The sequence below is a fragment of the Coffea eugenioides genome, chromosome 2 (genome assembly GCF_003713205.1).
Source record: "Coffea eugenioides isolate CCC68of chromosome 2, Ceug_1.0, whole genome shotgun sequence".
NCBI lineage: Eukaryota > Viridiplantae > Streptophyta > Magnoliopsida > Gentianales > Rubiaceae > Coffea > Coffea eugenioides.
The window spans coordinates 57,145,789-57,171,726 of record NC_040036.1 but is presented as its reverse complement, the minus strand read 5'-3'; the positions used below and the strand labels follow the sequence as shown (position 1 = coordinate 57,171,726).

At 34.5% G+C, this 25,938-nt stretch overlaps 3 protein-coding genes and 1 long non-coding RNA gene across 4 annotated transcripts; 2 read left to right on the top strand and 2 right to left on the bottom strand.

The window, feature by feature from the left end:
• The first annotated feature begins 12,530 nt into the window (after positions 1 to 12,530).
• Positions 12,531 to 17,759, top strand: LOC113761150 (uncharacterized protein C594.04c). Its single transcript, XM_027304009.1, has 4 exons — positions 12,531 to 12,950; positions 15,054 to 15,057; positions 15,514 to 15,794; positions 16,948 to 17,759. Exons 1-4 carry the CDS (start codon positions 12,717 to 12,719, stop codon positions 17,422 to 17,424), a joined length of 996 nt encoding a protein of 331 aa, XP_027159810.1. The 5' UTR covers positions 12,531 to 12,716; the 3' UTR covers positions 17,425 to 17,759.
• Positions 17,760 to 18,255: 496 nt separating this feature from the next.
• On the top strand, positions 18,256 to 20,592 carry LOC113763632. Its single transcript, XR_003467375.1, has 3 exons — positions 18,256 to 18,496; positions 18,608 to 18,950; positions 19,970 to 20,592. It is a non-coding gene; the product is annotated as an uncharacterized LOC113763632 (long non-coding RNA).
• A 1,742-nt stretch (positions 20,593 to 22,334) lies between these two features.
• Positions 22,335 to 23,418, bottom strand: LOC113763565 (receptor-like protein EIX2). Its single transcript, XM_027307400.1, has 2 exons — positions 23,201 to 23,418; positions 22,335 to 22,720 (listed from the first exon to the last, which is right to left on the bottom strand). Exons 1-2 carry the CDS (start codon positions 23,328 to 23,330, stop codon positions 22,365 to 22,367), a joined length of 486 nt encoding a protein of 161 aa, XP_027163201.1. The 5' UTR covers positions 23,331 to 23,418; the 3' UTR covers positions 22,335 to 22,364.
• A 1,943-nt stretch (positions 23,419 to 25,361) lies between these two features.
• LOC113759930 (receptor-like protein 35) lies at positions 25,362 to 25,919 on the bottom strand. Its single transcript, XM_027302509.1, has one exon. The coding sequence runs from the start codon at positions 25,917 to 25,919 to the stop codon at positions 25,362 to 25,364; it is 558 nt and encodes a 185-aa protein (XP_027158310.1).
• Positions 25,920 to 25,938: the final 19 nt, after the last annotated feature.

Below are 25,938 nucleotides of genomic sequence, written 5' to 3'. Positions count from 1 at the left end.
GCCTGGTAATATTTGCTTTCATTTTTTATTTATCTATAATGATAATTATTTAACATGCTCCTACTCTTACTCTGTTGTCATTTTTTTTATCTACAATGACAACTATTTAATTTACTTCTATTCTTACTCTATTGAGGAGAATTTAAAGAAGCTTGTGTAGGAGTTAGGAGTGAACCATTAGATAGAACAAGATGTACTATAGTACTACACTTTAAAGTACTTTTTGTGTGATACACTGGATAGGGGATCCACTAAGTGGGGATCTGAGCCTTTGATCTAGTGTACGGGAGAGTTTGGACCAAGTCACTATTCAATGTTTGCTTTCATGAAGATGGGATTTTACTACTACTATCAAATGTGCAGAAGTGTTGAAAATAAATATGTTGGTATTTATGATTAATATGGATAAACATCACCCAAATAGTTTTAGCATGCAATATACAAAAATGTTTACATTCACGTTTGAAAACATTAATTCAAAGACACGTTTGAAAACATTAATTCAAAGGATTTATTAGTCATACATGATTAGTGTATATACTACTCCGTCTAAATGCGAAATATTTTCTTCACATATTTTCACTTTGATAGAATGTTCAGTTGAGATAATGTATATTTTGGGGGGAAAAAAAACAAAAGAAGAAGAAACAAATGGTGCAAGTTGAGTCAGTAGGTGGCCCAATTTTATCCATTGGATTGAAAGTCTACACCATTAGCCAAATCCAATCCGTCAACCGTACAGAAGAGTGGCGCTTGACAAAAATTGGGCCTTAATGGTCTACCCGTACCAACTACCAACCTTATTTGACATTCTTGGTTTAACCTGTGCACTTTCGGTTCGTAGATTTGCGCAAAACCCTTGAAATACTAGTTAGCAAAAACTCGTATCATACATGCGTAGCACATCATTTTTTTATGTATAATAAAAAAAGCTTTCATATTTCATATACTTTAAAAATAATTTAAAATTTTTATTTTTAATTTATATTATAAAATAAGTAAAAAAAAATTTGACGTATATTACACTGCAAACTAAACAAAATTTTAAGTTTTGTGTAGGGATAATGACATATCTTCTGAATTATATATAGAGTAGTAACAATATATATCATAATTTACTATAGATTTTTATTCATGTCAAACAATAAGGTGATAAAATTTGAATAGATTTAATATCTCATATACAAAGATAAGAGTTAAAATATATTCATTGAAAATTATAGTAATTCTATCCATATTTTTTTCAGTTGTGTAACTTTTGAATATATTGTACCAGGACAAATTTATCTGCGTAATCTTGCCAAAATCATATTTTTGACACTAATACTTTAAGATTAATCAATACTTTAATCATACTTTTGAAAAGAATACTCGCAGATGATAGCCACAATTGTATATCTCCCTGCTTGAAACTTTTATTTCTTGTTGATATAGTGGTAACTTTTCCGCGTTTCATACGCTTGAATATAATGCTTTGATAGAAATATTATGAATTGAGTCCCAACTTTTTTCTTCTACTGCCATTTGATTGCTGATGGAACCACTACTAATGATCAAACAATACCTCGTCGGTAAACTTTGAACAAAAAAAAAGGACAAACAGAAAACAATCTGCAAAAAATTTCATTTCTATTTTTGATAGACAAATTTTATGTAAGTGAGATACGATTTAAACGATAGAAACAAACTAAATAATAAGCCACCTCTTTAATTTTAGAGATTTTTACTAGGGAAGGACAGCCCGCGCGACGCTCGGGAATTTGGTGCTTATTACTCAAGATAATTAATAATTGTTGTTTAATATTTTGTAGTATAGGAACTGAAGTATGATGATTTTATCATGTGCTTTTAACAGAAAAATCATAAGTTACATAGTGAGTCAATAAAATAATGTGCAATGAAACATCCTTATTCTTATACTATATAAGATTCTGTTGTGATCAAAGGTTATGTATGAATTTCAACCGCAAAGATAAGGGTAGTTTGAAAATGTAAGAATGTTTGAAATGCAATTGAAAAGTATCCAAAAATCTTTTCTAAAACTTATCCAAGATGATAAAATATTTTAAAGTATCAATTAGACTTCTCAGCTCTCGAATCTATATATGTTCGTGAAAGATCCCTCAAGCAATGCTTCTAATTTCTCTCTCAACTTAAGCTCAACCTGAATTATCAAGTCAAGTTTATCCATCAATCACTTTGCGTCCAATCTAATCTAAAATAATTTTATTTTAGACTAACTATTTATATAATTTGGTGGGCATAATATGACTTAATCGCATGTTTCTTATAGAGATAATAATGCCCAAAAATGATAGATAGATAAGAAAGTTAAGTGGTCTTTTTCAAAGTTTTGTAAAAACTATTCAGATTTGGTGTTTTTTGTTAGGGGCATCATATATATATATATATATATATATATATATATATAATAAAGTCATATTCTCATCCTTATCCTTTTAGTTTATCTCTTTCCTACATGGCTTATTGACATAGCAAGTAGGTGCAACGTGCTCTATGAGTTAACCTATGCTATTCTATCCCTCTTTTTTCTCTTGACTTTATAATTCTAGATAATCGTTCCATAATTATCTCTTCCATTCTCTTACCTTTTTTTTCCTTAACCCTAATCGTCAAGCCTAAATTTCCTGGGGATTAGTATAAATAATTTTGAATTATGTTTTTAAGTCTCTCTCATCTTCAACTCAAAAGTTCGAAATATCAATTCAAATATTAGATTATTTTTATCAGATTATCGCTATCGAAGATGCTCTACATTTTTACTCATATATATGGTTATCGATCTATTACTCATCACTTTATCAAGCAGTGCAGATGTTTACACTTTTTCACAATGTTTTTGGAAGGTTTTTTTTTTTTTTACTTCAATGCAAGGACCGGATTTGGAACTTCGTTTTTATTCTCTTCAATACAAGGACCACATTTGGACTTTGTTTATGCTCGTTGTATGTGGTCTGTAATTTCCTACACCTTCTTCATAGCTAGGTCATTGAATTTGAATTTTCTAAGTCTTCAAAAGTTACAATTTGGTTTTTTATTTCTGGCAAGGTTTTTATAATTAATTTGTTATTTCAATTTATGGATTCACTCTTCAATTCAAGTAGAACACATATTGCTTTTTTGGTTAGTGATTTAAAAGTGGCCTTTTGAACTATGTGTTTTCACATGATTTTTTAATTGCCTTTGACAATTTATTAATTGTCTTCAACAACGTATTAATTTTTTTTATTTTCTAGGTTTCTGGGATTAAAAAAATTTTGTGCATTTTTCAATGTTTTCTTTTAGACTTTGGTAGAAAGCTTCTAAAGAACAAGAATGTGTCACTGATTACATAAATGGCAAGGCATCAAGTTCATTATCATACAGCAATTCACATCATGCAATATACATCAAACTATTTAGATTTTTTATGTTTTTGACTTAATAGCAAAATACATCTTATGTTTTCGTTTTGGTTTCTATTAGCCATGAACAGATTTAGAAGGTTGTTGTGTTCCTATGACTTGATTGATTCTGAATTCTTATCTTTTATTAATATTTCATTCGGCTTCTTTTCTTTTCACATTAACCTTTAAGCCATTTATATTAAGTACCAAAATTGATGTTTTGGTAACGGGTTGGCCATTCTTTTGTTTACAGAAGATCAGCCAAGATTTGATCTTCCCGATTTTCAAGTTTTTGAATGTCATCATATTGTCGATTTTTTTTTTTGCATTTTTGAATTATTAATCACTGAATTAGATGTTTAAATTTACATTATAAGACTATTTTTGAATAACAATGTATTTAAGAAAGGTTATAATAGATTATACAATAAGTTTGTATTTTATGCAAATATTTTTATGAACTACACTAAATAATTTATTATTTTTAGACAATTCCCATTCAACGAATGGGTACAAAACTAGTTTCTTTATAATCTCATAAATAAGTTCAAATTTGCATAATTGTTAAAGATCTGATTTGAAACTATCTTGATTATAAAAAATTGGTGCAAATAATATTTTCTAAATTTGAAATTGTAGAAAATGGTAACTAAAATCAAAAGAAATTCCTCATATGAATTCAAATTGCAAACTATAGGTAGAAACTGCTTAATGATATTTTCCAATGTTTACTTGTATGAGTATCCAATATAGCAACTCTACTTAATTGACTCGTTTGAACTATGGATAATAGTTGCTTCAATCAAATCAAGAAACATTATTTATCATTGTACTGCATACAATTATGAGTAAAAGAATTAATACAATGCAATCAAAATGGTGTTGTAGCTAAAGCATTTAAACTCATCAAGTTCCACAACAAATTCTTTTAGATAGCATAAAAAGCAAATTTTTTGTATTTGAAACTATATAAACAGTAGAATACAAGAACGAGATCATAACATGGAAAGCAAATAGAGTGCAAATGACATCTTAATACTATGTAGCATGATTAATTTTCTTTTTTAGTTTCAATAAAGTACAAAATTCTAAGTTAATAAATTTTACAATCATAAAATTCCCAATTAAAATAAACACAAGTTGAATTCCAAATCATATTACATGAAAAAATATCTACTTTATCCATAATATAAAATGCCATAATAATTCTGTTCAACCATCAAAAAATTTGTCAAGCATTAAACTATTGGCAGAATCACCAAGTGTCGACTCCATCCCTTCTTGCTATGCTTGCTGCAACACCTACACCCATAAGCCTATTGCCTCAAACCCTCGAGTTTCAATCGCTTTCATCGATTTTTCATACCTTAGTTTCAACAATACTGATTAGCGTCTTCAAGCAATCTGAGACCTTAGAAGAAAATGTCAAAAATAACTAACTGCCGGATCATACCCTTTTCCTCTTGGGAATTTGGATTCCTAGCTACTTGATAGCAGCAAGACACCAGGAATTTTGGAAATTCAGACTCCTTTCTTTCGAGGACTATCAAAATATATCATGCTTCTACATGGTTTAGTTTGAGTGATATATAGTAAGTGACGGTATGTGTAGGTGGTGAATCACGACATACCAGAAAGTCTTTTTTTTTTTTTTGGTAAAATAAAGGTGCATTAAAATAGAGTCAAAGTGTATAGTGTAATAGTTAAAGTACAGTCATCCGTGTGTTGATGACACCCTTTTAAGTCTTGCAAATGTAAGGGAAGGACAAAATCAGGATAGGATTAAAAAAAGGTGGAGTCTTCATTGCTGCTTCTTCCCCAGTTCGCTAGTATGTCTGCACCTTTGTTTGCTTTGCGGTAGTTATGGCAAAAACATAACTGCTAGAATGTAGTCAACATATCCCTGGAGTCAAGAACAATAGGAGAGAAATAAGGTTATTTGACTTAAACAAAGAGATAATACCTTGGCCAAGAAGCAGAAGATGATAAAATTGCTTTTCTGATTATTTTAGAAAGTGACAACATTATCTCAAATGGTACTTTGACCAGAGACAGAATCTCTGGGATCTACTAAGGAAAACAATACAATTAGTCAGTTTTTGGAATTAGAAGTATCAAAAAGCAAACTATATGGAGTTCTTGAATAAAGCAATCATCAGAAAAAAAAAACTACATTCAAAGAAGACAAGCCCAAAGAACTCACCTTAATTTAAAGGAAAAGCTATGCCTTCCACCAAATATTTAATAGTCATAATAAAACCAAAGGGGTGAAATGGAAAAAGAAGAAAGGGTATCGGCTAAACATGGGGGCATAAATATGATAATGATTGTTCAAATAACAATTAGGTTAATTAATTGTAAGTAAAATCCAATTATGTAAACATCCAATTAATTCCTTAACGGATGAGAAAGGTTTTAGGAAATTGGAAGGCTTGGATGTTAGTATAATAAATGATTAAAAGGGCGTTTATGTAATTCTATCAAAACACAAGCTTAATTCAGTTGTACTTGATACTTAACTTGGCACCAAACATTGTAATCTACCAAACCTGCCCCTAACCTTAAATGTCGGAAATGTTATATAAGTAATTATAGCAAAATTAAAACTGTAATAACTTGTACTCAATGCTCCAATTGCACTTCAAACACTCTCACGTACCTAACCCACCCCTGCGGTTGAAATCTAAAAACCGTTTTTATCCTAAACTCGTTCTTATACAGTATAAGGATATTTATGTTTATCGTTTAATAATGTCGTGAGTTATATTCGCCTTTTGTAAGTGCATTCTTTGTGATAATGATTAAACGGGGCTTTGGGTTTGCTTTGTTCGTGGACCAAAATATCTGCAATGTTCAAGATTATCCAAAGAAGAAACAAGAAGGCAAACACGCTTCTTTCTATGGACTCCAACATGGTGTTAGAAAGCGGGTGAGCCCTCTAAATCATGCTCAAGCAAAACAAATCGAGCGGATGAAGCCCTCCACATTTGTGGTTTCACTCTGTCATTTATCTTTGGTCTGAATTTCTTTTTTCTTGATTTGGTCTGAATTTCTTCTTAGGAGTTACATTTTCACAAAGCAAATAGAGTAAGATAATCAACAAAAGCCATGGCCCTACTGGTCAAATACTTAAAATTCCGCCCGAAAATAGTTGTATTTCTTCCTAGATGTACTACCCTAATAAATAATTTTCTACAACCTCTTTTGGGTTTTCTACCAAGTTAAAATTCAACGTTGAATGATAAAATGAAAAAGTATATGACACTTCAATTGTCGCAATTTCAATTATTTAAAATGTAGAATAATACTATCATAAATAATGTGTCAATTAATTAATGGATATAAGTTGAGGGAATGATTTCTTAAAGGAACAATAAAATTTTCATATATATATATATATATATATATGTATGAACTCAATAAAAGTGATTGGAATTTCCAAGTCCAAAATATATCAGTAGGTTAAGTCATTGTGAACTTCCAACTTAATTGGGTTCTCTCAAGTATACATTGATGACTTTGTAAGTTGTTCTACCATCAAATATTGATGTTATGCTGAAAAGTATAATTATGTAGTTAACGTCTTGCTTAGCTCACTTAGTAGTGAAATAATTTCGCAAAAATTCTTGAACAACTTTTTCTAACCTATAACAACTATATGATTCCTTTAAAAAAATTTAAATAATTGCTCGCTCCCCTTGAGTTAATTAGCTTTTGATTTGCCTTACTCTAACTTTTCAGAAGGTACGTATAGATTGTGCTGAGTACAATATTTAGGTAGAGAGGCGTAATTAACTAACTTCATAAACCCTTGCCTATGAAACTCTTAAATGCAATCTCATATTAGCAAAGTTTAAGCATTTTTCCCCCAGATTCTTGTCTAACCTAACTCATAAACTCACTTGAGTACTCCTTCCAATATTTGGCATCATCTCGTAATATGATAACTTTCGAAAAAGGAACAAAAAAGAAAAGAATCTTGTACAATGTTGTCCAATATACTCATGCATGGAGAAGCCAAAAAGCAAACAAATCATCATTGATGATGGATCAAAAAGATGACAAAAGAAAGATAAAAATGGCCAAAGTGTGGCTAAGCATGCAAACAATAATATCCATTACCGTTTTGTAACGTAAATAAAGAAGCTTTGAGCTGCTATAATCCATGATTTAACCATAGAAAGCATGGAATCTATAGTAGATAAGATTGTGATTTCTCCATTACGCATGGATTGATTGCAATTTATGGGCTTTATGAATGAGTAGATAGAAGAGATAAGAGCTTTGAGTGAAGGCAAATTGAAGGAGGGACCAACCAAAGGCTTTATGACCTTTTTTTTTTAATTAATTTGTACTGTGGCATGCGAAAGGGATCAAAAGTAAATAATTAGGCACACCATTATTGGCAGCAGAAATGATTACTAGCACCCTAAGCATGGGCTTATCTATAATTTATAGCATTGATTGGTATGCCTTAACATGGCACATCAAATGATTCGTGCAGTTTTATTAGAGAGCGAAAATTGCAACTTTGGTCCTTCAAGCATGGTATTAGTTTCAGTTCAGTACTTCTGATTTTTTTTAAAATGTATTTGGTTTCCTAAGTTTTTGATGGCTGATTAATTTTCTTTTAAAATGACAAATTTACCTTTTCAAAGTGAACCAAACCTTTGGCTTGTAGAGTGTATATTTGTCATTAAAGAAAAAAAAAGAATTGTCTGACACAATAAAGTATCAGCTATGACATTATCGTTGTTGATTTTGATTCATTTCAAAAGTGTACACTATTAATATCAAAACTGACTGGCCTGCTACCATTGCTGAATGGATTGAAATGGAACAATGGGCAAACTTTTATATTTTTTTAAGGTGTAAATCATAAATGTCAACAAATGAAACAAAAAGGCATAATCTGGAGTACATGAAATCACGGGGACTAAACTGCAGTATTTCATGTTTCTATTCGACGTTTATTTGAGTTTGCACTTTGCAGGGGGCTACGACAACAAATTCAGGAGATACTACTCCAGTTTGTAGTACCTCAAGGCTCTCTTGTGCTTTTTGTGGATAGGCTGGATCGATTCTCATAATTATACTCTTTCCCACCTTTTCTATTTTTTCTAGGAGCCCTTTTGCCAACTTTGAAAAGAATTTGTATACAAAAGTATGGTGCAACTCAGACAAAATTTAAGTATTTAACCCACAATAAAAAAAAGAAACAATAAAAATACATCCAATTTTATCATTGATGGACCTTCTTAGTGATTATTGGAATTCTTTTTCTTTTGCTTTGGCAATCATATTATTTATCTAATTTCTGAATCTCCAAGAAAGTGAGTTAAAAAGTAAAAAATCTCCAAATACAAGTAATAATAAGTGAGACTTTTATAATTTTCAAATGAAAATTTTCTTCCACCCCTTTTCAAAAAATAAGAAAAAGAAAAAGAAATATAGATTCCAAATTCACCTTGAGACTTAATGGATCTAATTGAAAAAGAGTGATAATTGTCACAACATTTTCGATTAAAGGTCTTAAAATTGCGTTTGAATTGTCACATTGGATTCATTTTATATATATATATTTCCAAAAAAACTTGTTAAGTTTCTTGTTTCAGTGGTAAAACTACTGAAATATATCAAGTAAATGGGTATTTCTACTATTACCAACACAAAACTCAAACAATCATGATTTATTCTAGTTAATCCAATATGAAAACTTATCTAGTACTCGAGAACTCTAATTGTTCCCACGAACAGGATGGATAACTTTAATGTTGATGTATGAAACCTATTCTAGTAACACTAAATTACTCTAAATCTTGTCTACAATCTGAAGTGTGATATGTGAAACCACTACTGTTTATCCGTTTTAGTTTTTGCTCTCTGACATGGGTGGAAATCTCTCGAGAGTCAAAATCGGATGGTAATTTTCACTTAGCAATAAGCCACTTTCAAAAAGTAGTGTGAAGTGAGCCCAATATTTCATTGCCTGTGATGGGCAAGAACAATTTTTGATCAGGATTGATTTGTGCAATGCGTAGAGTATTGAACACGTATTCTTCTACTACGCACCGTTTGGATTGAAGGAAAGGGAAGGGAAGGAAAGGTGAGAACTCTAGTAGAAAAGAAAAGAAAGGAGAGCACAGGAAATCTGAATCTATCTATCTTGTTTGGACTATGAATGGAAAGGAAAGAAACTTATCATGCATTAGTTACATTTTTATTCATAATTTATAAACACATGATAGATTTTTTAGAAAATTTTAAAATTTTCATTAGTCTTAGTATTCTTTCTCTCCGTTTTTGCCTGCTTTTAGAGGGAAAGCAAGCTGATAAAATAAAGTTAATTATAAAAACTCCTCATAAGGTTTAACTAGTTTGCACTTTATCCCCTAACATTATTTTTTTCTCACTTTATCCCCTAAACTGTTAGTCAACTCTAACATTGTGTAGCGAAAATAACAAATAGAAATTGATATCCCTAAGGATTAATTATAGTAAAAGCCCTTAAGGTATAGCCATTTTGCATTTTACCCTCTAATAACACTTTTCTCTTAATTTGTCTATTTGTCCCTAAAAGCATTAGTCAACTCTAATATTTTGTACCACTCAACACAAATAATGTTTAAAAAATTAATATCCCAAACATAATAATGAAATTATTATATATTTATAGATAAATGTCTTGTTAAATTTATCTCCATAATTACAGGTTTTTTTAGATAAAAGAAAGTATCTTGCTCATCTCATGCGATAAAGAAAAAAATTTTAGTGCAAAAGCAAAACTAAACTATGAAAATGTTATTAAAGGTCTATAGATGTGTTTGTTTGGATTGGAGATTAGTGGAATTGTTTTTAGAATAATAGCACTATTTGCAATTTGATTTTTTGAGATAAAAAGTAGTTGTAAAAATAAAAAGATGATTAAAAAACATGTTTAGATGTAATAAAAAAATTTTAAGAAAAATTTAGCAATCTAAATAAATTTTGATAGCATCTAAGTATGGTATACTAAAGGAATAGCCTTAAAAATTTTGAACTCCAAATCAACCATGTTTCTCTTTTCTCATTATTAAGTCAAATTAACAAGATATTCTCCTCAATCTAAAAAAAAGTGCAATTATGGAGTCAAATTTAACTACGACCATATATATAAAAGTATTATTCTTTTATTATTATATTAAAAATATTGATTTTTTAAATATTGTTTGTCCTAGGTATTATCAAACATTGGAGTTCACTAATGATTTTAATAACAAACAAACAAATTGATAAAAAAATGATATTTGGAAATAAAGTGCAAACCAAACTATACTTTAAGGAGATTTATCGTGGTTAACTCGTAGGGGTATAAATGTCCTTTTGACATCACCATTACACAACTAGAGTTGACTAATGGTTTAGGGGATAAAGTAAGAACAAAATAACGTTAGGGGACAAAGTGGAAAAGTGGTTATATCTTAGGGGGAGTTTTTGTGATTAACCCTAAAAAATAACTGAATCTTATCCGTCCCTTTCCCTCCTCAAAAATCAATCCAAATATCAAAATCCTTATCCCTTCATTTTCTTTCCTTTCCTTTCCTTCCCATTCTCCCAAAACAAACAGTGCCAAAGGAAATTACTTGTCGTGAATTTCTTCATTTTGAAATCTTACTTGTACATTGAACACATCATTTAAACTTGAGAGACCTAGGCTATTTGGACACTTCATTTCGTCTTATCTTACTCGTGTTGAAACTCTTCATCTTTTACTAAAGTACTCCCATAGACAATCTCAATAACACAGAATGAGACTTGGAAGAATATACATCATAAAATGAGGATGGAAGTCAAAGAATTATCTTTTTTGGATTGCAAATTTTTAAATTTTTGTAAAGAAATATATTTTAATGATGTGATATATGTGAGTTAAATAAGTAATTGAAAAATGTGTCAAGAAAATTTTTTACAAAACTCAAAAGCCAAACAAGGCAACCCTACTTTGGGCTATCCCCATAAGATCTGCACAAAGGAATGGCTTTTGAATCATCAGGTGGATCCGGGAGTAATATAGTCTCAAATTGACATTGACAATTGCTAAAATCTTGAATCCACGTAACACATATGTAGTAAATTACCAACAATATTTGTGAACCTTAATACTAGAGGTGGCAATAAACCGAATCGAACTCAAATTGTATTATCTAAACTGTAGTTTGATGAATCTTCACTTTCAAAATCGAGCTTGACTCGTGTAAAATATACTCAGTTTGAGTTTGAGTTCGAACTCGTTAGAGAAGCAAATTGAGATTGAGGTCATACATGAGTTTGTAGGTTCAAGTGGTGAGACATGTAATTTCTTCTAAAAATATAGGTTGTTAGATAATTTAATATTTTTTAAAAATAATATACATATATATATAAAACTCAAAAAGCTCGACTAACTTTGAAGTAAAATATTTAAAGGCTCGAGTTTAATTTGATAACCGTACTCGAGCAGCTCGAACTTGATTTGGATTCAAGTGGAGCTTTAACCCAATTTGAGTGTGAGCAACTGGATTTGTTTGCCACCCCTGCATACACCATGTTTGCTTATGCACTATTAGGCTAAGTTTGGGAGTTTAGGATAGAAAAGAGAAGAAGGGAAAACTTAAGTTATGAGATAAGAGAAGAGAAGAGAAGGGATTGTTATATTGTTTGAGAGTTTTGAGAATTAGTGGAATGATTTTGGATATAAAAGTCATTAAATATTTGTTCAAGACATTTTTAAGGATAAAATAGGTATTTTAAAAAACTTTCATAAGCTTCCTCCAACTTTCTCTCCAATTTGGGTGGAAAAATTTTACTTGCTATTTATCCTCTTGAATCCTTCCATTTCTCTTCTTTTCTTTCCTAATTAAAACTAACAAACGAAGGAAATGTTCACTTTCTCTTCTTTCCCTTTCTTTTCTCTCCAAATCATCCACTCCCAAACGAACCCTTAAATCACATCCAGACGCTTTACAACATTTAAAAATTTGGCCAAATTTTGGTAGCGCCTCATCCCCATTCGCCAACTCTGAAAAATTGCCTATCTTTTCTTTTGCATGAAAAAAAAATTGCAATTAAAGAACGGTGAGCAAATCATTTGGATAATCACTTTTCCAAAAGGAAGATTTGCACCGCCGTTGAGGTGAGACCTTTAGCTACACCACCCATCAATCAAAGGAATCCAACAATTTTCTGCAGCTAGGTTGACTCTCCACACTCCACAGCCGAAGTTATATAAAAAGGGCCTCCCAGACTCCAAAATCCAGAGTCCTAGGCCGCCAATACCAACCCAAAAATACCATGGGTGGTAGCAATACTAGTCACAGTAACCTCAAGAATGCAGTCATAGCATTTCTAGTTCCCCTGCCCTCCATCCTCTTCTACCTCACTTTCCTCAACCACTACCAGGATGATGATCCCAATTTGCTTTCCCCTGTATGGAAATGGTGCTATAACCACCCTATCCTGCTAGCCAACATCTTCTTTTTCTTCAATGTCAATGTTCTCTTTTGGCTCATTTTTTTTTTCTACAACGTTAGATTTTTGTATTGATTGGCAAAAAAAATACACTTATATGAGCAAAGGCTCAAGAAATTCTATACAAGAGTGTTAGACACACTGAGGATTAATCCATTCCTCATCTTGAAATATGCCTAAAGCATAATCACTAATCACTTCACATGTAGAGTCTAAGCTCCTATCTAAACAAAAGGAGCATTTCTGAAATAAGGACCTGAGGTCGTTAATATCATCTATCAAAGTAGCCATTTTGATGTCCTTTGCCATCCTTTCCGTTATCATCTTCAGTAGCTGGGGGCTGGGGATGTGGTCAATAATTTCCTTCCATTGCTGGTGTCTAGCCTTTATGATGGCCATTTTCACAGCTTCTGCAGTAGACTGCATCTGATTCACTATTTTTCTGTCAATAAGTGCCCAGGCAGCCACCAACTGATTGTTGAAAGTAGATGCAAAAATCCCCATGCCAACTCTGTTGGATTGGTCTTGCACTTTAGTTGATATTCTGATCTGAATTTCATTCCTTCCTGCGTCCTCCGGATCAACTTCCTCTTCTGCACTTACAGCATCTTCAATGATCATTTTCTGCTTGCTCTGGACAGCTTTTTGTTCTTGCCATTCCTGTTGAGCCTTTTGGACTGTTTTCCAAGGGTGCCTGTGTTTGGCATTGAACTGCCATTCATTTCTCCTTTTCCAGAGTTGCCAGAGGATGTTCACAGTGAGCTCTATATGCTCCTTTCCATCTGTCCTGCATGTAGCTTCCAGAATAGCAGTCCACCAAGCTTGAAAATTCCCTTCTCTGTTCCTTTAATCCATCCCATTGTAATGGAGCCATTTTCCACACCTCTTGTGCTTTGCTGCATTGGAAAAACATGTGTTCAATTGACTCTTCTTGTTCTTCACAGCCATCACAGATTGGATCACCTTTGTGTGTTCTTTTAAACACCAGGCTGTTGACTGGTAATAGACCATGTAGGCACTTCCAAAGGAAATGTTTTATCTTGCTCTTAACGTTCAGCCTCCACATCCACTTCCATTGCTTTTCATAGGAACTTGCTATACTAGTTTCTGCCTCATTCTCTCTTCTTCCCTTGTGTTGAACTGTTCCTCTGCACAATGCCTTGTATCTTGAGTTGACAGTGTAGATGCCATTGCCACTATGTATCCAGTAATTGCTATCTTCCTTTCCTGATATACTAATAGGAATCTCCAGAATTTCCTCTGCATCCTTCCGGTTAAAGGTCCTAAATACAAGTGGTATCCTCCATCGAAAGCCACTGATCAACTTCTCTACTCTTTTGATGTTGCAATTCAGAGGCATCACAGAGGTGACTTTGCCATTCTTATTTCCCGGAATCCAGTTGTCCTTCCAAATGTTGGTTGCCTTGCCATTGCCTATCTTTTTTCTAGTTCCATTTTGCACAAAATCTCTAACATTCATCAGGCTTTGCCAAATCCACGAAGCACACTTAGGGACTTTGCACCTAAAGATTGAGTCCTTATGGTAGTACTTTGCTCTCAAGACCTTACTAACTAATAGGTTTGGTTTGGAAATCAGTCTCCATACCTGTTTAGCTAGCAAGGCTTTGTTAAAGTTCTGCAGGTCCTTGAATCCCAATCCTCCCACTTTTTTCTCATTAGTCAATCTCCCCCATGAGCACCAATGCATCTTATTTTTCCCTTCGGCTTCACCCCACCAGTAGTTAGCAAACATGGAAGACACTTCTTTGCAAAGTTTGTTTGGCAGCTTAAAGCAGGACATTGTATAGACTGGCATTGCCATGGACACTGCCTTCATTAATACCTCCTTCCCACCTTGGCTGAGCAACTTGTTCTTCCAGCTATTCATTCTCCTGCTAATACTATCCTTAATATAGCCAAAAACTTGCTGTTTAGATCTTGTTATCACCATAGGTAGCCCCAGATATCTCCCTTGTGTAGCAACCTGAATTGTGCCTAGACTTTGTCTCACTTCCCTTTTCCTCTGATAATTCACATTACTACTGAAGAACACAGAGGATTTTTCCAGATTGATAGATTGACCAGACCCCTTCTCATACCTCCTCAGGATTTGAATGAGTTCACTGGCTTCCTCTCTTTCAGCTTTACAGAAAATTAAAGAATCGTCTGCAAAAAATAAATGAGTCATGCTTGGACCATTCCTGCTTATCTTCATCCCAGAAATCCTTTTATTTCCTTCAGCCGGCTTCAATAAATTGGAAAAGCCTTCTGAACATAAAAGGAAAAGATAAGGTGATAGTGGATCATCTTGTCTAATTCCTCTTTCTGGAATTACAAACTCTTTTGGCACTCCATTAATATTAAAGGAGTATGTGAAGGCAGCTCCAAATCCATTGCCTCCAGACCGTACCGAAGCCCATCTTAGTCTTTTGGCTCATTGGTCTCATCCAATCTAGCCAGTGGGTAAATTTTTGTTTGGCCCATTTTCTTTCATTGGAGTTGACTTTTTTTTCTTTTTACTGTTTATGGAAGTTTTGATTAAGCTCAAAATTCTTGCAAGATTCACAGAATATGAATGTTTTAGATGGAGGGACTGTGATAGTTTTCTTCGCTTTTGTAGTTTTGCAGATGATTGATCCGTATTGGACGGTGATACCTGTTTTATTGGTGCACTACTATACAAACCATCCACCGGCAGTAGAGAATAAGTGCAATGTTTGGAGATCAAGAATTGTAACATGTTTGACGTGGGTTTGGAGTATTAGGCTCAGTCATAACTACTTTCGCCGCGAAAATTGGCAATGGGTTGTTAGAGAGGATTGGAGGTTTACTGATATGAAGCATCAGTATGGCAAATGCTGGTGGTGGGTTTCTTTCTTTGCTGTTTACTTGTCCCAACAGGTAATGGTTTATATCCTTAGAATGATTTTTTTTTTTGTGTGATCTTTTAGGAGTTTGGTAAGAGCCCTGTTGAGTTAAATGTATAATATTAGTAGAATTAGCTTTTCTTGTACTCATTGCTTTTTGTTAGCTTTAAAATTGATGGAAATAGGAGGACAGAATTGAATGATATTTATGTGGTGCAACTTCTCTATAACTTGTTTCAACGAAATTTTTGACATAATTATAATAAAGACATGAGCTTTATTGAATAATGAAGTTTTTGGTGCTGAGCTTAGATTGGTTTGTCAGTCATATTTTAGGCGTTTTTCTTCACAAGGTAGATTAATGAAGATTTTTTTAATTCCAGGATTAGTTAAATGGAGCTCAAAGGATGCGATGGACACAAGGAAACTACAGATCAGGCTTTATTAGCATTGATTTGTTTAGAGCTTGTGCTTAGTTGGTTTTTATTTAAGATTTTGACAAGTCTATAATTATGATTATACCCTTTGAAGTTGTTTTCTTGTAGAATGATCTGCGGCCCATCATAACTGAATTTAGATTGATAAAGAAATACACAAACACTATCATTTAAAATGGTTCAGAGGAAGTCACAGCATTTTTAACTGAGTATTCTATGAAATGGACGAAATTTGTATGCTATAACATCTATTGTTCACGTGTTGGATCACTAGAAGATTGCGCATGTTGTCTACACTGCAGCAAATCGTTCTTAACGTACTAGGAATGTAAAGTATCTCATTTTTTGTTGAGTTTCCTAGGATCCTCAACAATTTGCACATCTCAACAATAATTACTTATTTATGAAAAATAAGCAATTGATCGGTGTGAACAGTTGGCATGGCTTCATTTGGAAGGTTTAAGCGGTAATGATTAATGACAACAACCCAAACTTTTGCACAAAGGCTCGAAATTGCTAGACCCAGATCTATCATAGTGACATAGATTTAACTCTTTTATGCATATAACATCTCGCTGCATTATTTTAAATTTCTATGATGCGTTTTATTCTACTGTAGCAGATGCTAATTTATTTGGGAAATCTCTCAGAATAAGATTTACTTTGGCGTAGTTAGTCCCCATATTGGGCCTGTACCCTGCACAATTAAGTGATGATTTGCTCCTAATGCCTTTTCCACTTGTTTGGCAGGTCTTTCTCATGGGAATATGCATGCCTATGTATGTGATCCATTTAGAGAACAAGCAACTAGATATCTTGGACTTTGTTGGAATAGCAATATGTTTGTCTAGAATTGCAATTGCTTATTGTGGCGATACAAAACTTCATGATTTTGTGAGTAGAAATAAGAAGCTAAAAGAGCTTGGCAAGCCAGTTGTTCCCAACCTTGACAAAGGGCTGTGGCAATACTCAAGACATCCAAACTATTTTGGGGAGCAGTTGTGGTGGTGGGGACTAGTCATTCTTGCATGGAACTTGGGTTATGGCTGGACTTTTGTTGGCTCACTCATCAATAGCCTGTGTTTAGCTTATGTAACTGTGCTTGTGGAGAAGAGGATGTTGAAGCAAGATTACAGGGCTGAAGCATACCAATTGTACCAGAAGACAACTTCAGTGTGGATACCTTGGTTCAGGTCACCGTTGATAGGAAAATCAAAGAACACTTGACTCAAGAACGGTACATGTAATGTGTTTTAGAATTATGCTTTGGATAAGTATTGTCAATTAAGGATCTTTCTTGTATCTTTTGGGATTAATAGAAGTGAGATATCCTCTCTCTATCCCTTTGCTCGAAATTTCATTATTGGCACTTCTCATTCTATTCGATAGGTGTATGGCTAAAACCACAGAAACAGCACATATGCTAATGGTTTCTCATGAACATGGTACCAGTGATGTGCATTCTTGGTGTAGCCAGATAGTTTGGTAATGAAGTTTCAATTGTATCATGGTTCTTTGGGGATGGTTGTATGAAAAGTTGGAATTTAGAAATGGTTTGCTCAGTATAGTTAGTTCATTAGGGAAAACATCAACTCGTAGAGTTCAGTTTTTGAAGATTAAATCCTGTATACAATTAGAAACTTTGAACAGAAGCTCAGGTTAATGTCATATCAAAGCCACTTCAACTAGAACCTTGACTTTCAGCCCTGGCGCAAGTGTGAATCTCTCAAAATGGTAATATTAGTAATTATCTGAAAGAATTTAAGATGGGAGCAAAATATTCTATTGTTAGGACAGGTTGCATGGATACCTACCTTTTCAGTTTTGCCTAAGAAACAAACAATCAGAGAATAAATGATAACAAATCAATAGAAATATTGGTGCGGGTGTCTGCAGTGGGGACTTTTACGGCTTTACCTTCACCATCCATCAGGATCCAGCTGTCTGCAGAAAAGTTCATCCAACAAAATTAATAGGGTCCCTTATGGGAGTTATTGGCAGGCAAGACTAGACTATGCCATAGCCAGTAGTAGTAATAGCAGCCACAATAACCTCGAATGCACTAACAGAAATTCTTTTTCCCTTTCCCTCAGTATTCTTGTACCTAATTTTCCTCATTCACTCCCATAATGATGATTTTAGTACCTTATGCTCTCTAGGGAAGTTGTGCTTTGACCACCCTTTTCTCCTGGCCAACATTCTCTTTTTCCTTAATGTTAATGTTCTTTTCTGGCTTATTCGCCTCGTGCAGTCTAAGCACAGTCTAAGCATCAGGAAAACTTTACTTTTATCCCATCTGGTTGAGTTTTTCTGATCAAATTTTCCAATCCTCAGTTCTGAATTTGGTGCGAGACTCAAAATGTAATGACATTTTAGGAGGGATTATGATGTTTTGTTTCTTTGTTTGCAGATGTTGGATATGCACTGGTCAGGGATACCAGTTTTGTCAGTGCGCTGCAAATCAACTCATCCATTAACAGAAGATTACTAGTTTAATATTTGGAGATCAAGAATTGTGATACTTTTGACATGGGTTTGGAGTAATAGCTTCTCTGACAGCTACTTATGCCACGAAAATTGGCAATTGGGTCTTAGAGAGGACGGGAGATTTAATCAGATGCAGCGTGCAGTATGACAAACACTGGTTATGGATTGCAGCATGCAGTATGACAAACACTGGTTATGGATTGCAGCATGCAGTATGACAAACACTGATTGTGGATTTTTTCTTTGCCATTTACCTATCTCAACAGGTGCTTTTCCCCTTCTGAGCTATTTTTCAATTCTTTCTGTCGTTTGTACTAGTTTGTTATCTTTAAAAATGGTAAAAGATGCAGGACTGAGAGGTTAAGTGATGCTTGTCATTTTACCACTCCATCAATGTTTCAATGGACTTCTATGCATACCTAAGGTAAAGGATTGGAACATCTAATTTCTTGGTGGTGAGCTTTTGATCAGTTTGTCAACCATATCCTTGGCCTGGGAAAGTTTTGCTCATAAGTTCCACAAGTTTAAATTCTTTGAATTCTGGGAATGGTCAAGTGTGGCTTGTAAGATTGTAGATATGACGACCTTATAGATCATGAGCCTTCACTAGGATTGACTAAGAAGTTCTTAGGATATACAAGTCTATAGTGTCAATATTACTTTTTGAGCTTTTTAGTTTTTCAATTGTTATAGCTTTTGAGAACTTGATTTATGTCATGGATTGCGAAGGCTTGGATTTGTGGAAATCTGGGAGCAGCTCGGGTTTAAACATATAGTTGGATTTGTGGAAATCTGGAAGCAGTTCTGGTTTAAATATATAGTTAGCATCACTTCAAACAATTCACATGTAGTCGCAATTATTTTTTTGACAAGTTCCGTGAGGTATTGAACTAAATTGGCACATCATCAAAAAGGTTTTGCAAGCAATGAATTATTCTTGCACATTTAGACTAAGTGCTTGTATACCTATTCTGTCATAATGTACAGAAAATAAATCCTTCAGAATGACAAATCGAGAATGTTAAATTACTTGTGGCTTCATCTGGTCAGTTGAACATGGTACTAGTTGCCTTGTTTAGATCACAATGGCCAAAGCCTTTTCACAATCTGAGGCACCATAGTGTGGTTTGGCCTCAGATCTCCTAAAGTGATATAGGTGTAAAGCTTTAATACAGGCTCTATTGATGTTTCGTCCATCTGTCGCGGGACTAATTAATCACTTGCTTTTTCTGCTCAATTCTCTCCACTAAATGTTGTTTTGCTTCTTATCTTGTTTGTCTGCCAGGTCCTTTTGGTGTGCGGTCAAATCAAAGAGAGAGCAACTTAATATATGCGACTCAGCTGCAATAGCCGTATGTTTGGCTGGTGAAATCTTTGCTTATCATGCCAACAAACAACTCCGTGATTTTGTCAGTAGAAATAACAAACTAAAAGAACTTGGCAAAGGAGTGGTGCTCATACTTGAAGGTTTGTGGCAATACTCGCAACATCCCAACCATGTTGGGAGCAGTTGTGGTGGAGACTATTCATTTTTGCAGGGAACCTGGGTTATGGCTAGAGCTGTTAAATCGAACGAGTAGCTCGAAAACTCGATTGAGTTCGACTCGATAAGGCTCGAGCTCGACTCGTTAATTGTGGTAAACGAATCGAGATCGAGCTCGAGACATACTTGTTTAATAACAAGCCGAGTAAGCTCGACTTGTTTGTTATCCGAGTAACTCGATTAGGTTTGATAAGGGAAGGTATATATGTCATTTCACAATTAAAAAGTATAAAAATTGAAAATTATAGACTTTTATTGGGGTCAATTTGCACGAGCTCGATAAATGAGTTGAGCTCGAGCACTCGAGCTTGAGCCACATGTCCCATTTGATGAGCCGGGTCCGAACACATTTCAAAGCTCATCCGCTTTGTTGAGCGAGCTCGAGCTTGGCTTGAATTAAACTCGAGTCGAGTTCGGCGACCAAATACTCTGCTCGATTAACAGCACTAGTTATGGCTGGACGTTCGGTGGTGCATTCTAATAGACTCTGTTTAGCTTGTATGTATGCGCATGCGGAGAAGCGAACGTTTAAAGCATGATTACGGGGCTGATGTTTACAAGTTATACCAGAAGAGAACTTCAATTTGGATACCTTGGTTCAGGTCAGCATCGAGGAAAAGATAAGAACACTTGACTAAAAAATGGTCCACATTTCTATATTACAATTATGGCCTCAGATTACCAGAATTCATTTGTTATCTTTCTTGTGATGTGTTGGGCATAATAAAAATGAAAGAAATCCTCCCAGTATCATTCTGCTGTAAAATTCAGTATTGCCAATTTGCTCCCTAAACGTAAAGATGTGTAACATATGGAAAGCTGTGAGAACCCTGAAGATACAAGAATGGTTTTCTCATAAACTTGGAATAGAAATGTGTATAATATAATTGCTTGCAAAGCTTCCAAATCGCTGCAATGTATTTGTTGTAGAAAATGCACTTAATGAAATCTATTCTGCAATTTTTTCAACTCATGAGTACAAACTGGTCTATGCATATGCTTACTGGCACTTTGAGTGTAGAGTACGGTATTGATTCTCATCCTCTCATGGCTGTCTAGGAAGAAATAAACAGGGAAAAAAAATGAGAAAGAAGAAGAAGAAAAAAAATCATAAAATCAAGGTAAAAACTCAACATGGTTTTTTCTTAATACTAATGAATGTCATGCTCATAGCATTGCAGCCTGCGTATTCCATGTTGTCTTCTCTTTCAGTGTTCGTTTATTTGGTGCTTTTCATTAGGTCTTGAAGTATCATTCACTGTCTAAATCTTTGTAAATAGTCATGATAGATTTTTGTAGTACAAGGCAACTGGATCTACGACAATAAAATGAGTACCAAATATTTGGTTTTAAAAAATGAGGATATTGTAGAACTTTATGGAATTGCATTAATACAAGTTTTTGAGAACTTCAGTAGCTGTTCTTCATCTCAAGAACATTCGTAAATAATAATCTATCTATTTATTCCCTTACTTCAATTACATCCAGTGTGCTGTTCCTTTCCACAGTGACTGCTGTCATTAAAACATTCTTCAAGACCATTGAGCTAACTCAATCCTTGGAATGGGGGCTGGAAATGTTCTTTTCTAATGCCTTTTCCTATGATGAATAACAACTATAAGACACATTCAAGCATACTATGCTTTGCTTAGCCAAATTTATGAAAGGTTTTCCGAACGACTTCTCATAGAGGCTGAAATCGAGGTCAAATTGTCAGACGGAATATTAATAAATTAAAATGGACAATGCAATAATCATTGTCTGAGTGAAGCCTTAATCAAGGACTTCAATCAGTAGTACTTAAACATTAGGCACTATTAATGTTTGTTATCCGAAAAAACAACATATGTGCCATTTAGACTAAGAATCTGCAATGGCTGTGTCCAGAATCTTTGAAACTTTTATGTGGTGACCTAAAGAACCCCACAACACACGTAGCACCATATTAAGTAGTTTGCATAGTTGCCTTGTCTGGTGAGGATACTTGTGTTGTCAGGCTTAAAGTGACATCTACTGAGAAATCTTATAGCTACTCTTAGATATTTTCCCATTTTTATAAATAGAAAAGAACATCTCAGCATGGAATAGAGAGAGAGAGAGAGAGAGGAGTTAAAACTATGTAAGTTTTCTGATTGGCCTAAATACACCTACTGAACTTCCTTCGAAGCTTTGAAGTCTTCAATGTAATTGACAGCCACAATCTCTTGTAGACATTTTCCATGAATTGAAAATAAGCATATCTCCACGATTTCTTGAAAGTGAGGATGCCACAAACTGCTGAGAATCCAACTGCAAAACCAGGTCCAATCCCAGCAAAGAACCATGAGAAATAAGACTCTTCGCCAGCTTCATGTCCACCACTAGACTTATTCCCATCAGGTGATTTGTCGTCAGGGCAAGTTTTCAAGAGTGGTTTACCGCAAAGTCCACTGTTGCCTTCAAAACTAGATGGATCATTCAAGATTTGGAGCTGATTTCCAGTTGGTATTCGCCCTGATAGATTATTAAATGATAGATTTAGGTAACTCAGAGTGTCTATAGTGGACAAACTTAGAGGGATTGAACCAGAAAGTTCATTTCTTGATAAATCAGGAGACTCTAGTTGTTTCAAATTGCTAATTTTGTCTGGGATTCTTCCACTTAGATGATTATTGGACAAAGCCAAACTTTGCAACCCAACAAGATCCATTAGTTCTTCAGGGACCTCTCCAACTAAATTATTTCCTGAAAGCTCCATGGATCTTAGATAGGGAATGTTTGAGGAATACTCGAGCTCTCTTCCTTTCATAATGTTTGAAAGCTTTTGAGGATGGCGGCGAGATAGATCAAATGCCAATGGAGTAATGTCTGAGTCAGTAGACACCATTGCACTCAAGTTACCAAAACAAGAAGGGATTTTTCCTTCCAGTTTGTTGTGAGCCAAGTTTAGTACTTGAAGATTTTGAAGGTGGCAGAATTGCATCGAAATATTACCTTCAAGGTTATTGGATTGAAGTCTGAGAATTCTCAGATTTGATAACTCATTGCCAATCCAGTCAGGTAAAATGCCTGACAGTTCATTTTCACCAAGATCAAGAACTTGTAGATTTTTCATATTCTGCATTTTCCAAGAGAGCTCCCCGTGGAACTTATTTTTTCTCAAGAGTAAATATATAAGAGGTTCCAGGATACTTAATGAACTTGGGATATGACCAGACAGATTGTTGTTTCTCAAGTTCAGTGTCTTCATGATAGGTTGCAATTTTACTATTTAATTTATTATTAATTTTCCCTATTACCTGATCTGGTGTGGATTAATTGTAAGATTCTACTCACTTTTAGTATTTTTCATTTATTTCAGGGAGTAAAACAAAAATATGAAAACAAGTGCCAATTTGACAAAAAAGGAGTCCAAGTCGCAGAGCTTACCCAGGGGCATTGTTGGCAAAGGAAAACTTTGGCCCATTTTGGTAATTACTGAAGAGGAGAGGACGGCTGAATTTTTCTTTTCCCTAAGAGCCGCCGCACAGCATGAGTGGCAAGAAGAATAGGAAATAGCTAAGGCCATTAGAAGGAGAACTATTAGATAGCAGAGAACAATCACTACCTTTAGCTTTTCACTTTGACTTTTCCATGGCCGTCTTTGAGTAGTTGTCCCCTGCGGATGTCAGGGACCATTAGAACCAAGCAATCTCTTTTGTAGTTTAGCTTTTCATTTCATGATTCGAACAAATTGGGTCCTCTAAATCGGAGACCATGGCCGCTGCTTTCTTTACAATTTTGCGTGGGCTCTGTGCACCAAGAATGAACTAATTTTCTTTGTCTAGTCAAGGGACAATAGATGCTTTGGGTCATTTAAAATTGTGAAATCGATTTAATTTTATTTTTTTCTTTATTTATTGGTATTCGCATATATCCTGATTACAGTGTTTATGATTGTTTAATTAATTGATTGTCTTGGATCCGGATAATTAGTTAATTTGATAATCTATTGTCAATTGGGAAGTTAAATCCGTAATTGTTTAATTGTCTCAAAATAGTGATAACTGGCATGATTGGATTTGTGTCAGGGGAATACGCGGGCTAATCTAAAATAACCCTGGTAGTGCGTTATTTGGTTAGAATAGGGCTCCTCTAATACGTAAGACAATTGGGGAATTAAATCTTATGGGCGTACCTAAGATTATTTCTCAATTAGAGCAGTGATTAACGGGCGTACCTTGATCACCGACACAGTAAGCAGGGGTTGACTGTCATCGCTTGTTTGGTAGTTATAACCTATTTATTGATAAATAATTGGAATTGCCTTTGCGTCAATGATCAATTAGGTGCACCATTGCTGAAGTTATTCCTTGGCTAGATTCTTAATTATCACTCATTTGATTTTAGTAATTGTTATTTAATTTCTAGTTGGCTATTTTATTTTTATTATTTTACTTTTAGTTAAATTGCTTAAATTGTCACCCCTGATATAAAAATACCCCCCTTGTCACTGTGAATTTGGAAAGAAGCAATTACACCCAGTCCCTGTGGATTCGACCCTGCTTACCACTATCTACAGAAATTATTTTTAGTTTGAGCAGGTTTTTATTATTACACAGGCTGACACCCTGTCACTTCAACTGCTGCAGCTTCCCTAGGCATAGAGGGGCTCTTCTTGTTAACTGATTGTTGGAGAGATCTATGCTGAACAAAGTCTGTACGTTGCATATACAATCAGGGATGCTCCCAGTCAATTGGTTGTCGTTGAGATGGAGAAATCTCAATACCAGTGGAACTTCCTACTTCCTATCTAGAGGAGGAATATTTCCCGTTAGCAAATTTCTTGAAGCATCAAGTGCAACAGCATTTGGGGGAAATGATACCAAGGAGCCCTCAAATTTGTTGGAATAAAAAATTATGAGTCAGTCAAAAGTGTTAATCTCTTTGAACACTGGTGGCTTGCCTGTTATGTTGTTGGAGCTAAGATCCAAGTAATGAATCTGCGAATACACATTTTCAAACCAATCAGGGATGGTATCTGACATGCTTGCGTTTGCCATGACCAATGTATTAACCCCCCTTTGTGTTTGAAGCCATGAAGGAAATTGAGGCCCCACTTTGGTGGAACCCATGTGAATATATTGTAGTTGAAATGGAGGAATCCACATGGAGCTTACATTCCAACTCTTGAAGTAATATCCAGAAAGTTGAGTTCCCTAAGATTGGCAAAGTGGAAATCAGACAGCATACCAGTAAATGGATTGTTTGCAAGACGTAACCTTTGCAGTTCAGTGAGCTGCCCAAGACTTGTAGGAATGGTACCAGAAAACTCATTAGAATGAACATGGAGTATAGCAAGAGAAGATAGTTTCCCCAGGCAAACTGGAAGTGATCCCTGAAAGTGATTAAAACTCAAATCGACATAAGCCAGGCTACTCAAATTACACAGTGAATCTGGTAATGAAGTTCTGAAGCTATTGGAAGAAAGATGAAGCAAAGTAAGAGAGGTCAGGTGCAAAAGGGAGTCAGGAATTGGACCAAAGAAGTAGTTACCTTCAAGGTGAAGGTTCATGAGTGAAGTCATATTAGAGAACCAGAGAGGAATTGGAGAACTAAAGCCATTCCCTTTGAGGCCAAGGGAAGTAAGAGAAGTGAAATTAATGTGTGAAACAGGAGGAATAGTTTTAAGATCACAACCTGCCAAAGTTAATGATAACAAAGATGGGAGCATGTTAACAGCATGCAACCAA

Bases quoted from the DNA above. Each gene is read 5' to 3' on its own strand.
- LOC113763565 (XM_027307400.1), bottom strand. From the start codon at position 23,330: ATGCAGAATATGAAAAATCTACAAGTTCTTGATCTTGGTGAAAATGAA. The intron at 22,721-23,200 runs GTAATATTTCGA...ATAATCTATCAG, and splicing joins TCAATCCAATAACCTTGAAG to GGCGAATACCAACTGGAAAT.
- LOC113761150 (XM_027304009.1), top strand. From the start codon at position 12,717: ATGGGTGGTAGCAATACTAGTCACAGTAACCTCAAGAATGCAGTCATA. The intron at 15,795-16,947 runs GTAATGGTTTAT...CTTGTTTGGCAG, and splicing joins CTGTTTACTTGTCCCAACAG to GTCTTTCTCATGGGAATATG.
- LOC113759930 (XM_027302509.1), bottom strand. From the start codon at position 25,919: ATGCTCCCATCTTTGTTATCATTAACTTTGGCAGGTTGTGATCTTAAA.